The following is a 14,807-nucleotide window of genomic DNA, read 5'->3' as shown; positions in this document are numbered from 1 at the left end:
ACAAAGTTGAACCGACCAAGTTCTCTCACTCACAACGTACATTGAAGCATGGTTCCAAAGAAATCTTAAAACCTCTGCTGCATTCATTGAGTTATCACCTGCTTACGACACTGTCTGGGGAGAAGGCATGATTTGTAAGGTCCTCCGAGTAATCTTATGCAAATTAACAGCTCACCTCCTTAATAACATGTTTAATAACAGAATGTTCCAAGTTATCATGGGATATGATATAAGCTTACCAAGGAAACTCAAGAATGGCCTGCCACAAGGGTCAGTACTTGCACCTCTCCTTTTCTGCCTCTATATTGCAGACATGCCAGAGACAAGATCTAAATAACATGGCTATGCCGATGACTGGGTGCTAACAACAAAATGTAGATCATTTGAAGAGTTGGAGTAGGTCCTAATGGCCAACCTGGAGAAACTGGAAAGGTACTTCCAAAGATGGTGCCTCCAACCAAATGCTAGTAAAACAGAAATGTCATGCTTCCATCTAAGTAACAAGTTTGCTAAGTTTGGTATAAGTTAGCTAGTTTGCTAAGTTTAAAGGAGCTTAAAATTGTATTCGAGAATACGTGGCTCTTTCACCTAGGTGTGACACTTGACAGAATGTTTTCATTTGAGGAGCAACTAATGAAGAGTAATTGAAAGCAAGAAATTACATTATACATAAGCTCTGTGGATCAACATGGAGAGCATCGGCTTCCACTTTACACACATTGGCTCTGAACCTCGTCTTCTCAGCTGCAGAATAATGTGTGCTAGTGTGGCTTAACAGCCCTTATGTTCATATAATTGATGCTAAACTATAACACTATGAAAATGATTGCTGGGATTATCAGGTCTACTCCTGTGGAATGGCTCCTAGTATTGAGCCACATACCACCCCCAAATCTGCGCCTTACGAACGCTCTTATAAGAGAGTACAAGAAGATTATGGACAATCAAAACCTACTAATACATGAGGTCATTGAGGATGCCAATCATGGTTGCCTTCGATCTAGAAAGCCATCTATCAAAACAGCAATTGCTGCCATAATGGAAGGATTCAACCTAACTGATGCCTGGCATCAAGAATGGACCACAAAGCAGAATAACCACATTCCATGTATTACTCAAAAGCCACCGGGTTTTGACTTATTTTCTTTTAAATTTTATTATTTCAAGTACATTATCAAGTTTTTGTATGCTACCTAGTACTGTCAAGTACTGCTACCTAGTGCCGCGGTTCACAAAGTCACCTTTAAACAAGGAAAGGTGACATATTGGTGCCAGAGGACCCATGGCATGCTGAGTTTTGAGTTAACGCAATTCCTGGCGGGTCATGGGTGATTCAGGTCTTATTTGTATAGATTCAGGCACTAAAAAGAATTTAGAAGTAACTAAAAGGATCCTTTATTTAGAATAACAGGTTGGTTTACAATTTTTTTCTTTTTAATATAGACAACGGCACTTTCAAAAGCTCCTGTTCTATCAAGATTACCAGACCGGAAAAATAAATTATAGAAAAAAATACAGGCCCGAACAATGAAATTTTTATAAATCATTAATCAAAAGGGTAATTAGGTACTCATTCTGCAGGCTAGGAGGTAATAAATATTGCTGGGGAATTGTGGACAAGGCTAATAGTTTTGCAAGTCTGAGTTTGGAGCAGCATGCAATAACAGTAAGTATACGTAACACTGCAAGTGTGTCAAGAGTGTTCCTTCCATTTTGGGAGGTGGTTGAAAACAAGAAGTTGTTCAGTGAATTATTTGTGAACAGGAGTGAAAGTGACAGTATTTTATTCAATCATAAAGTATAAGGTATCTTTCGTAAACAGCAAAAGTAATAATACTAGCAGAAAGTGAATTGTATGAATTTTACATTTTTTATTGTGATATTATAAATTATTCTATCAGTCAATAAAATATTTTTTTAAATTGGACTGTATTTTGGTATTTATAATAGTCATTAACAATTCTGTATTTCATTTTATCAATTTTTGTATTTTTTATTTGCATACTATTTTGTATGTTGTATATATTTAATATATATACAAAATAAATATAAAATAAATAAATAAAATAATAAATATAAATAAATATATATATATATATTTATTTATTATTATTATTTTATATTTGTTAGTCTCTCAATATCCTTGTCGAACTGCAAACATGCGACAATATTATAAATGCATCTGACAATTTTACCTCACCACGTTGTCTTTACAATATTATATTTTAAATCAAATTTTCAGCACTTACAAAACACAAAGTTTATAAATAATAGGAATTAAAAGCTAATTCATTAATGAAAGTACAACTGGACAAAACTTGAATATATATTAATTGTAATAGAGTAAAACATGTTTCATTGAATTCTATGTATTATATAATTAGTGATAAGCTTGATGAAATGTATTAACTTTTTATTTAAATAACTGTAAAAAATAATATTTTCTCTACCTATATAGAAAGTTAAATGGCTATCTGGAGAAGTTTTTGAGAAATTATGTATCTCCTCCATAGATAATATTGCATATAGTACTGTTTTGGTAGTGCAAATTTTTTGTTTAATTGGTTAGACAATCTTTTAGAAAATTATTGATATATTCATCTGTTATGGTTTTTTCAACTAAAGAATTTTCATATTTTTTGAGTAGATTGAGTGTGCATTCATTCTCACCAAAGTAATATTTTAAGTAGTCTTTACTGTTCAATTTTTAGTTTTTTTTTAGTGATAATATATATATATATATATATATATATATATAATATATTATTGTCTATTTTTTAGAAAGTAAATGATATTGCAATGAACACTTTATGTAAAATACAGAATGAAATTAAATAAACAAAAGCAAATATTTAATTCTCTTTTTTTTCTTTTTCTGTTTAGCCTCTGGTATTGCTTCAGAGGATGAGTTAGCATGATATATATGAATGTAAATGAAGTGTGGTCTTGTACACTCTCAGGTCGGTCATCTCTGAGATGGTGGTTAATTGAAACCCAACCACCGAAGAACACCAGTATCTATGATCTAGTAATCAAATCCATATAAAAGTAACTGGCTTTACTATGATTTGAATCTTAGAACTCTCAACTCCAAAATCAGCTGATTTGCAATGATGAGTTTAACCACTAGACCAACCTGGTGGGTTACTTGAACAGCACTATCAATATTTTCAAGAAACAGGGTGTGTTGTTTGCAAAACCACTAACAAAATACACAATCGCATGAAAAGACTAACAAAACATATGCTGATAGTCTCATAACCAGGAGTATGTAAATTAAATTGTTGTGACTACATACTATCAATCAGATGTAGTTACCCACGGCCATAAAAAACAAACATGAACATTATAAGACATTAACAACAATAACCTTATACAGACTAGGCATACACACAACACACGATACTCATTACTTTACATATACATTTTTTACCCTAAGTAAATAAAAACCAATAATTTCATACATTTTGTTAACTCAGGTTTCATTTCCTACTTTTTTCTTACTCTTTATAAATTTTCACTCTTTCTTTTACTCTTTATAAATTCTCACTTTTTTGTTACTGTTATTAAATGAATTTGTCTAATGCTCTATTGTTAATCAATCTTGTTCCATCTTTCAAAGACCCAACATGTGTTTATTAAGAATATATAATTAATTAATACCATAATGTTATATATATGGATTACAAGTTCAAAGATTATAATAAAAATAATTTATATTATAAATGAAATAGAGACTTTTATTTATTTGAATGAACCAACGGATAATAAAATATTTAGAATAATTAAACCTAACTGAGGTATTGAACCAAGACAGCATATTATTTGACACATTTGAACCATAAATTTTACATACTGAGTAAATTTCACTAAGGCAACATAATAATAATAATAAACAAACTTAACACATATCATATATACTATATCAACCACAAATTACAGGCATATCCTAATCACTTAAGGTAGATGGCACTAACTGCAGTGCCGCATGGAATATTACCAAGAAAGGAGGTGAATAAAAGTTCCAAAAATATCTTCTGGAAGTAAATTTCCATGCTGCTAATTATGCTACATTGAAGTACATCCTAGTAGCAGGAAAAGTTTAGTATATTTAACAAGTTAAAATATGATTTTAATATAATAGCGAGAATGTGCTGAATTTCTCTGAAGTGTATTAAACTAAAGATTACTTAAAAAATAGATGCTTACAAGATAATTTCCAAACACATATAACTAACTAATCCACACTTAATAAATAATATGTGTTAGTTTAAACATAATCACTGATGTGCTCATTCTTCTGTCAATTATCACCATTAAATGTTTACATATAATGAATTTAAAAAAAAAAATCTTTTAACACAGGAAAACCTCATAAATCCAACTAATCATAACTGAGATTTGGTTGCATTATCAGAACCACAATTAACCATGTTATGTATAATAGAAAATCTGCTGGCATTTTAATATTGTTATTTTCATTCACTTCTTTCTACTTGTCCTCTTGTATTTATTTTCATTAATTAATTTTAATAGTTAATTGAGAAGCTAGCCCTTACAGTTTTTAAATAAGATTTTTTCTCAACTCCATAATATTAATAAAAACTATTAATTTTTAAAATTATTACAAACAATAAATGACATTTTCAAATTACATGAAGGTTGTTCTTGCAGAGGAATAAGACAGGCTGTAGTTTTATAAAATGATTCTGTGTTTTATTGCACTGCCATACATTTTTAGCATTTGACACAGGTAAATGGCATACTTTTGAATATGTTACTACTTAGAATATATGGCAAAATAAAAAAAATACATGTATGTAATAACAGAAAATACGTAATGCTAAAATTATTGTTTGGTAGCTAACATTTTCAGGGAAAATGATTGTTGACTTGAACAATGATTGTTGAAAAAAAGAAAACATACAGACATATTTACAGAACACAGTGAACTGTGCAAACAACTTTTATTACTTTCTTATCTATCTGAATCAGAACTAATTTTTATGTTTTATTAATTACATGATAAATTTACGTAGAGTAGAAATTATAATACGATACCAGGTGTGTGAATATGAAACCAGAATTTGCCCATAGATGGCCTAGCTGTCGATGTTGTTACCATCAAACCGCATCATTGACACCATTTTCTTTCTTTGACCACTGACAAAGATTTTCAACTCACAATAACATCAATTTCATACAACAGCATAATTTTAATTAATGTTGAACATGTTGAACCTTGCACCTACAAACTATGATTTGCAGACAGCATTGATTTTCTGTTACCATTTAAAGAATCGTGCTGCAGAATCACACTGAATGCTTGTCAAAGCTTATGGTGAGCATGCTCTGGGTAAATCACAATGCTTTGAGTGGTTAAAAAAAAAATTCAAAAGTGGCTATTTTGACATGAGAAATGAAGAACGTGGAAGAACACCGAAAAAGTTTGAAGACAGTGAATTGCAAGCATTGTTGGATGAGGATGACACTCAAATGCAAAAACAACTCGCAGATCAATTAAATGTAACACAAGAGGCCGTCTCCAAACATTTGAAAGCCATGGGAAAGATCCATAAGATGGGAAAATGGGTTCCACATGAACTGAATGAAAGACAGCAAGAAAACTGAAAAACCACTTGCGAAATGCTGCTTGTCAGGTATAAAAGAAAGTTATTTCTCCATCGAATTGTGACAGGTGATGAAAAGTGGATATATTTTGAGAATTCTAAGCGTAAAAAACATGGGTAACTCCACGCAAACCATCAACATTGATTTCAAGGCCAAATCGCTATGGAAAGAAGACAATGCTCTGTGTTTGGTGGCATCAGAAGGGTGTGGTCTATTATGAGCTGCTAAAACCTGGCAAAACCGTTACGCTACAGACAACAAATGATCGATTTGAATCAAGCATTGCATGAAAAACGACCAGAATATCAAAAAAGGAAACACAAAGTGATTTTGCTTCACGATAATGCACCATCACACACAGCAAAACTGATCAAGGAAACAGTTGAGACGTTCAGTTGGGAAATACATGCGGCTCACTCAACAGATCTGGCTCCATCCGACTACTATTTATTTGCATCGATGGGACACGCACTTGTTGAGCAGCACTTCACTTCTTATGAAAATGACTTGATGACTGGTTTACATCAAAAGAGCAACAGTTTTTTTGGTGTAGCATTCATAAACTGACAGAGAGATGAGGAAAATGTATAGCTAGCGATGGACAATATTTCAAAAAATAATATTTTTTATCATTTTCATACAATAAACGTGTATTTTCTATAAAAAAATTCCGGTTTCATATTTACACACCTGGTATAATTAATTACATATTCTGATATTCACTGAGAAGGGATGAATTTTACAATACTGTGAATTATTTTACCAAAATGATTAGTATTTTAGAACAATTTTAGCATATAAATATAATCAAGATGATCGAACCTTTTATAGGTGCTAAAACAATATGAAAGCACTGATGACTATATAAATACTACTAGTCAAATAATAGATTTGTACTTTTAATACTTTCTACTTATGGAGGAGAACGTTTTATATACTACTTTATACAGCTTTAGATGAACAAAATATAACAAGTATTAACAAAAAGTTTATCCATTTTATCTAATTTTAATAATAATGCCTACTAATGGAAAAGTTCTGAATTCTATATTTTTCGTGATAATTAAATATTAACATATTTAATGAAATTTAAGTATATTTTTTAGCCTGCTATTTTTTCCATGTAATTGTTCAGTCCAACAAATGCAATATGAAGAATCTTCACCTCGTACAGAAACTAAAAATAAATAAATAAAAAGGAATTATCTCTTTAACATAGTGTAAGGATCTTAATCCATTAATTTGTGTTTCTATTTGTAAACTGAATGTAAAGTGAAAGAGTTTTATTTCCGAAAAGAGCAGAGCAAGCCGTTGCGAACAGGAATTTACAAAACATTATTATGAGATTGCTGAATTACCTGCTTTCTCAGATAAACCATGTTTTAATAAAATTAAATTATTTAAAATTTTTAATTAAATTTCTGCTGTACATTCAACCTTTTATTCTACGTTTAGAAAGTTCCACAGCTTCTGTAGAAGATTGCTTCGTAAACCAACCATCTCCCAGGCTTACAAGTATTTCATTAGTATGAACTAATTTTCCTTTCATTAATGCTAATCTTCCAATCGGCACCATTATATCGTGTTTCAGTTTATTCTGCATTGATAATAATCTTGAATTAAGAGCTTCATGTTCCTCTTTAAAATTTCTCCATCGTGCTGTAAAAATCTCATTTTGTAAAAGTGCCTGAAAATGAAAAATAATTGCATATAAAGTAAAAAGATAAGTGAGCAACTGTAAAAGCTTCCTTAGAAAAATTAACTTTTAAAGTACTCACAATTTACAGTCAACTTTCGTAACTAACAATTCAAAAAGCTAACAGTAATTTAAAAAGGCAAATTATGCCTGTTTATTTCAGAATGACTAAAAGAAATTAAAATGTTAAAACTCTACAATTTTTATGCAAAAATAGAACTGATAATTTAATTTGAGATAATCACCTCCTAAACAAATAAAATAAAGTAACCTTCATTAGAGAATGCAGAATTGTAGGAAAGATGGTAAATCAAATGCTTTAAAATTTGGGTTGTTTACAGGAGTAACAGAACGTAATTTATCAAAAGATTTTAATTATAAATCCCACAAATTAATGCTTAAGATGTTAGCCATACATGTTCTAAATACATTAGCAACAGAGTTAATAAAATTTTATTTGAAGGAAAGACAAGAAGCAGATGACGTAAGTGGTGCAATAGCTAGGAGATAAAGATAAAAGCATACATGCTGCAGAGTTCAGTGTTAGAACACTGCTGTTTGTGTTTATTAATGACATTGAAAAAATAAACCAGAAACGGGAAAAATTAACCTATATGCCAGCGTTTCTCAATCAGGAGACCACAATGACAAGAAAGGGGGTTGTGAAATTAGCCTAAAATGTTATACGGAAACAATAATAAAATCCTTTTATGAAAAAAAAATTATTTATTATGAACATTTTACTTACATTCATAAGTATACCTGTAAAGAAAATAAATTAATGAGATGGTTATGTTTTTTTTTAATTTTTTAATTTTTTTTTTAATCAAATTTTTTTTTTTTCATCTCCATACGTAGATGATTAAGAGAAGCACGGTGAAAGAGATTAATATTTTCAATGCTTCTGTGACTAAATTTCCATATTTGCTTCAAAAAGCAAGCCACAAAGTATCTAAATCTTCAGATGTGAACTGTAGTTGTAACATTTTATTAGCAGACACATCAATGAGCTGGTCTTAAATCTCAACAGGTAACTTAACAGCTGCAACAACATTTTTATGATATTAGTTGTAAGATTTATCCATCTTTTAGATTAGTTTTATTTTCTTTTATTTTTTTATTAAAAAAATTACGGGTGATGATAACGCGCAGGTGTTTTTCGCCCCTAAAAAAAAAAAAACATTTTTACGAAATGGATTCAGTATCCATCTCCTCAACAAATCATTTATATCTTCAAGGAAATACTCCACCAACTGAATTTTTAGCTCACGCAAATGCATCTTCATGCTATCCAAACTGTGGAGAATAATGTGTCTTCTTCATCCAAATTTTTCTTAATATAATTGGAAGCATGTGGAACTACCAAAATTTTTGCTTTAAAGGCAACTAATTTTAAGTTTGCAAAATATCAAGTTAAATGAAGGCAAATAATATCAAGTTTGTTAATGAAAGCATGAACTTTGTCACTAATAAAATGTTTTATCACATCCTTGATTTACATTCAAGTTGTTTAAATGCAAAAATACATCAGCTAAATAAGCCAGCACCAATAAATATTCATTATTCTGGAAAAATAAGGAGAATGGCATTTTTTTATCCTGAAAAAATATTATTAATTTACCACACAATTCCAATAAATGGGTTAACATTTTTCCTTGCAATAACCATCTGACTTCTGTATAGAAAAGAAGAGATTTTTTTCTTTTCACTCATTTCGCCGAACAGTTTAGCAAATAGTCTATTCAGTAATTATCAACTTTAATAAAATTAACTACTTTTACAGATTTACAAAGAATTTGTTTGACATTTTCCAGCATATTTTTTGTGGCAAGAGCATGTCTGTGAAAGAAGCGTGTGTCCATTCTGCCCTTGCTATAAGACGATCTTTTAATTTTTTCAGAAATCCACTGTTCTTTCCTGTTATGATCTTTATACCATCACTACATACTGCGATAGATTATGTCCAATCTATGTTTTGGTTTTTAGTAGCTTCATAAAAACATCAAAAAGACATTGTCTTGTTGCATGACCAGGTTTACACGACAACCAATCCATTTGAACAACAACATATTTTCTTGGACTGATCTGTTCCTACTACATTCATATCTCAGAAAACATAAGAACTGATAAATATTTGCCACATCCGTTGATTCATAAAATTGAATACTAAAAAATCCACTTGCTAAATTATCTGATCATGAACATAAGCAGCCATGTCATTGATTCGCCTTGATACTGTGTTGTTAGAAAGCAACTTTTAACATTTTTTTTTGCTTTTTCCTTGCCCGTTAAAACACTGATCATATCAATTGCAACAGGCAATATGAGGTTTCCTGAAATTGTGTGGGTTGTGGAGCCAAAAAGTTGGAGAATCACTGCTATTCACAGACAACAAAACAGTAAGAGCCCAGAACTGCTGATTGGGCAAATTAGCAAGAAGAATAAGCACAATGAAACAGACGGGTTAAATGGCTTAGATGTAACAAACTGAATGTAAACCACCTAAAACCCAGAATATCAGCCAAGATATTTTAAGTGAAATTGGTTGTCAAACTTTTAGGATTTAGCTAGACTAGAAATTGATTTTGATTACACATAGTAATACAGTGTGTAAAAAGCTTACAGAATAAACTTCCTGTTGTGAAGAGAGCATGGTAATCTTCCAAACAAATGTATGTTATTTATTGATGGACTCTTTCACAACTTTTTAACCCATAGGTTAGACAACTATGCCTCTGTATAATGTACTGATCTGATAGGAGGAAGTAGTGTAAATTGTTACTGGTTTTGATTCTTTGGAACACTACAGTTACCTTTACAAAGTTCAAAAACTTGACTATAATAAGTGAATTCATTTTCGGTTGTCTCATCACGTTCCATAGAAATAAAATGAACTGTGAAAAAGTTCTAATATCCACAAATATCTGTTCAAAAAGCAGATTAAATTTGGGTAATTCTGAGCAATTACTTGATGAACTTCAGTTTTGTTCATACTTCAACATAAAATAATAGATATGTTTAGGATCAGGAAACACAAGATGTAAATGTCAGAAAGCAGGTATGGACCCATGCAAGGTCAAAGTCCATGTGATGTTATCAGTAATCTGGTCAACTATCAGTTATCGAGACCTGTTTAGATGCTAATCCATTCTGTGTAGAAAAGCTAGTGTTGGAGTTAAGATTAAATTTTTGTGGAGGGAGGTAAGGGATAAATTACCAAAGTATGACAATACTTATCACCATTTTGTAGGAAACTTGGCTGAATTTATGTTTAAAAATGGAAATAAAGTTACTACAGAGAAAGATTATAACACATGTTCCATGCTATTAGTCAAGTGCAGGATGGATTATTACCTTACAAATGTACCATCAGTCATCTTCAACTGCTCAATACAAGTATGACTCCTGACGATTATTAAGATTAGTTTATGGTTTGTTCCTTTCTTCACAAAATTCTAACCTTAATCATAACCCTAACCTTTCTCCATAGAATATAATGGTTACTATATATAATAGTATTAATGAACAATATCTGGAATGCAGAAAGGGGTAGACCAAAACCAAAAGTACATACAGTGAAACAGTTAATTTTAACAAAATACAATTGCCAAATGATATAATCAGAATTTTATGATAAAATTAAAGGGGACAGAGCTTTTTTGAATAGCTGTATCTCAAGTGAAAAGTACAAGAAATCTGATGATAAATTAGATGAGAGATATACAGTTACTGGACCTAGTACAAGCAAAGAGAAGATTTAATTTAATAATACAAATTTGTGTTTCTTTTTTTACACTCTTACATACACAGGTATGTTCTTATCCACTGTTTATTTTTTATTCAATTGTATATTATTACTGTTTATATTTAATAAGTAAATTCAATTCACATATTTAATACTAAAAAATTAATTTCAAAAGAATTATTTGGAAAACTTTTATTATGCTAACATAACAAAGTCAACATCAAACCTCACTTTTGGCGGTCTGTCGGCTTTTTTTCAAACATCGGTAACACTTGAAAATCATGGTAAGCCTGTCCATCACCTAGTATCAATAGTAAATTATTTGAATATAACAAATCAATAGAGAAGTAGGCATAATGTCTATAGTTGAAAAACAATACTTAACTACACAAGAATTTTAATGTCGGAAATTAACAAAAGTTAAAAAACACATAAAGATATCATAAAAACAATTACGTTTCGTAAAACTACTTTGAAAACATGACCAGTGAAACAGGATCTGATTATTTTAGCACATTTTACTAACCTCATCATAAGTTGATTGAAAAAAATGTTCTTTACTACTCTTAGTGATATTTTCCATCCTATACGTTTTTTTAAGCTTATATTTTTCACCAGATTGTACACATAACCTCAAAATACCGCCACAGTATTGAAATTTAAAGTAGCGTCCAGATCAGCTGATTTCCTTTTCATGTTCGTAGTTTTAAAATTGGATTGACATTTACTATAATTTTTAACGCTTCAATTGGGTTTCTGATGTACTAAATTTAATCAGCTAGAGTTCAAAGTGTAATATATTTAGTTATAAGGATAAAATATAATTAAAATAAGTAATATTGTAATACATTTCACTTGTTAGTGAATATATTAATTTTCACAATTACTAGTTATGCAATAGATTGCCTTTCTGAATTAAATATATGTGTTATAAAACTTAACAGATAATTAACCTAACACATACATTTACTTTTCAGCAATAAAATTATGCATTCCATAATTGTATTCCTAGATAAAAAAATGTCACAACAGAATAACTAAGTAAATAACAAATATTTTATTCCAATCGGTACATAATACATTTGACACTTTCAATATAGACCAACACTAGGTAGACACTTTCAATAGGTAGGTATGCCACACCATGAATAAAAACGGCATGACTTTTTTTGGATGGATCAACGAAACTGTGTAAAACCTTTAATCAGCATCACAATTTACACGATTAATAATAAAACAAAAAAATAAAAATGTAAAAGAGATATTATTTAAAATATTCATGTTAAAGTAAACAGTGAAAATATACCGGGTGGTACATTTAAATTGAGACATCTCTATATCTCAAAAACTACACATTTCAGGAAAAAATGTTTCCTGTTAAAGTTTTTCAATTTCCAAAGAGAAATACTTTAATAATCTATGTTAGACCATAATAAGGTCAAACAAAGGTCATTTCAAGGTCAAATTATTTTTTTTAAAAATAGGAACCTATATTCTTTATTGCAGAATCAAATTCTTTGCAAAAAAATTCATTTCGTACTTTTTTTTTAAAAATTGATAGTTTTTTAGTTATTAATTTTCAAAGATTCTGTAGACCTATAAACTGGTGCTTTTAGTTTCATTAGGTCTCGCCCAGCTATTCAGTTACATCCAGCTGATGTTAAATTTTAAATAAAATAAAATTTTAAATGAAAAACAATCAATTAAAGTATTAACCTAAATAAAATCCATTTACATCTTAATGCATTTTTTAAATCAAATAGTATATAACGGTATGCTGCACAGCCTATATGTGTTGCACACGCTTTGGTCAGTTAAGTTACGTCTTCTCTATGAAAATATTTGGTTTAATGAATTGCTGATACTTTTTTAATGCTCTTTATCTAAAATAATTACAAAAACTTACTATACATAAATTATAGCAACAAATGTTCTAAGTGGTGTCCTACTTCTATGAATTTTTCGATACGTTTTAAAAACGACCCATGAACATTTAATAGAGTTTTTCACCTGATATCTCTACAGACATTGCTATACGCTCTTTCATATATTCAGGGGTAGTTGGTACTTTTAGGTAAACCTTTCTTTAAGGTAACGCCATAAAAAAAAGTCTGCTGGAGTAATGTCGAGGAAACGAGCAGGTCAATGAACTGGACCAGCTCGACCAGTCCAACGATCATTGTATTCACGGTCGAAAATTACTCTGGTAATAACTGAATAATGTACAGGAGAGCCATTATGATGAAACCAAATCATTCTTCTCTTCTCCAAGGGTAGTTCATCAAGCAGTAAAGGCAACTGATTTTCTATCGATATTTTAAATAATATCTATCGGGGAATCGTACAGCATACAAAGCTACTGTCTGATCAATATTTTGGTGACATTCCCCGTAAAGCAAAATTACGTCAGTTTTTTCTTGGCCGACCTCTATGGCGTGAGCTTTAGTAGCTTCTCGGCCTTTCATCCAGGTTCGAATCCCGGTCAGGCATGGCATTTTCACACACGCTACAAATCATTCATCTCATCCTCTTAAGTAATACTTAAAGGAGGTCCCGGAGGTTAAAAAAAAGAAGTTTTTTTCTCTAATTGTAAATTGTTCCATAATTTACAATAAATAAAAACCAAATTTAATATTTATTAATAGTTGGCGAGTAACAAAGTAATAAAAGAATTAATTGAAGACAGATAATACGTTCACTTAGATAAATGTCATTGCAATTTGAACTTCACTTTTAGGCAATTTTAAAAAGTTCGCTGATGTTTATATGCTTGACTTCGTTTTCTTCTTCTTCTTCTTCATTATTGTTAGCATAGATTGGTTTTTATTTAAAATGTTATTTTATTTTAATTTAAAATTTAATATCAGCTGGATGTAAATCGTCAGCCTGGCCAGACTTAATGAAACTAAAATCACCAATTTATAGGCCTACAGCATTTTTGAAGATAAATAACTAAAAAACTATACATTTTAGATAAAAAAAGTTTGAAATGAAATTTTAATTTTTTTTGCAAAGAATTCGATTCTGCAATAAAAAATATAGGTTCCTATTTTTAAAAAAATTAATTTGACCTTTAAATGACCTTTATTTGACCTTATCATGGACAACATAGCTTGTGAACGTTTTCTCCCTGGAAAAACTTTAATAGGAAATATTTTTTACTAAAATGTGTAGTGTTTAAGATATAGACGTGTCTCAATTTAAATGGACACCCGGTATAATGTATTAATGAAAATTATTTGATCACGTATTTATGTATACATCGAGTACAACGAAAAAAATTCATGTTTTTTTAAAAAAAAAACTATATGAAAGTAATAGTTGCCTGATTTGATACAAGTGGATACTGTTAATTTATAAGAATAAGTGAATTTATTTTTTTTAAATAAAGATTGCACTATTACAAATATAAACATACGGATAATTTAACATTTTCAGTTTGTTAAATTCTGGTCTGCATGATTTATTTTCATTTTTGTACCAACTTACTCTGATTTTTAAGGGAGCTCCAAATGATTACACTAAAAACGAGGATTTATGTATGCCTAATAAATACTTAACGACGATGACAAATTTTGCGTTTCATTAAGGTGCATCTAAGCAAAGAAGTACAAAATTTATCATCTAATAAAACATCCAAACATTTCGTTCTATGAGCAACAGAAATACTATTGTTATTAATGGGAGTTCTATTCATGAAATTGTTACTTCTCCCTGAGAAGCATAACACAACAT

At 30.1% G+C, this 14,807-nt stretch overlaps 1 protein-coding gene across 1 annotated transcript in view; it reads right to left on the bottom strand.

Moving 5' to 3' along the window:
• uri (unconventional prefoldin RPB5 interactor) overlaps window positions 1–11,755 on the bottom strand; it is a 34,868-nt gene extending 23,113 nt beyond the window's left edge. The window contains exons 1-2 of the mRNA XM_075360189.1: window positions 11,599–11,755; window positions 7,069–7,318 (exon numbers count right to left, since the gene is read on the bottom strand). Coding sequence (XP_075216304.1) covers window positions 7,069–7,318; window positions 11,599–11,655 — 307 coding nt within the window. The 5' untranslated portion in view covers window positions 11,656–11,755. The remainder of the gene's footprint in view (window positions 1–7,068; window positions 7,319–11,598) is intronic.
• Between the last annotated feature and the right edge of the window lie 3,052 nt (window positions 11,756–14,807).

The sequence above is a fragment of the Lycorma delicatula genome, chromosome 3 (genome assembly GCF_047948215.1).
Source record: "Lycorma delicatula isolate Av1 chromosome 3, ASM4794821v1, whole genome shotgun sequence".
In the NCBI taxonomy this organism is placed as follows: Eukaryota; Metazoa; Arthropoda; class Insecta; order Hemiptera; family Fulgoridae; genus Lycorma; species Lycorma delicatula.
The sequence above is the reverse complement of the archived record's forward strand: the minus strand, read 5'-3'. Positions and strand labels throughout refer to the sequence as shown.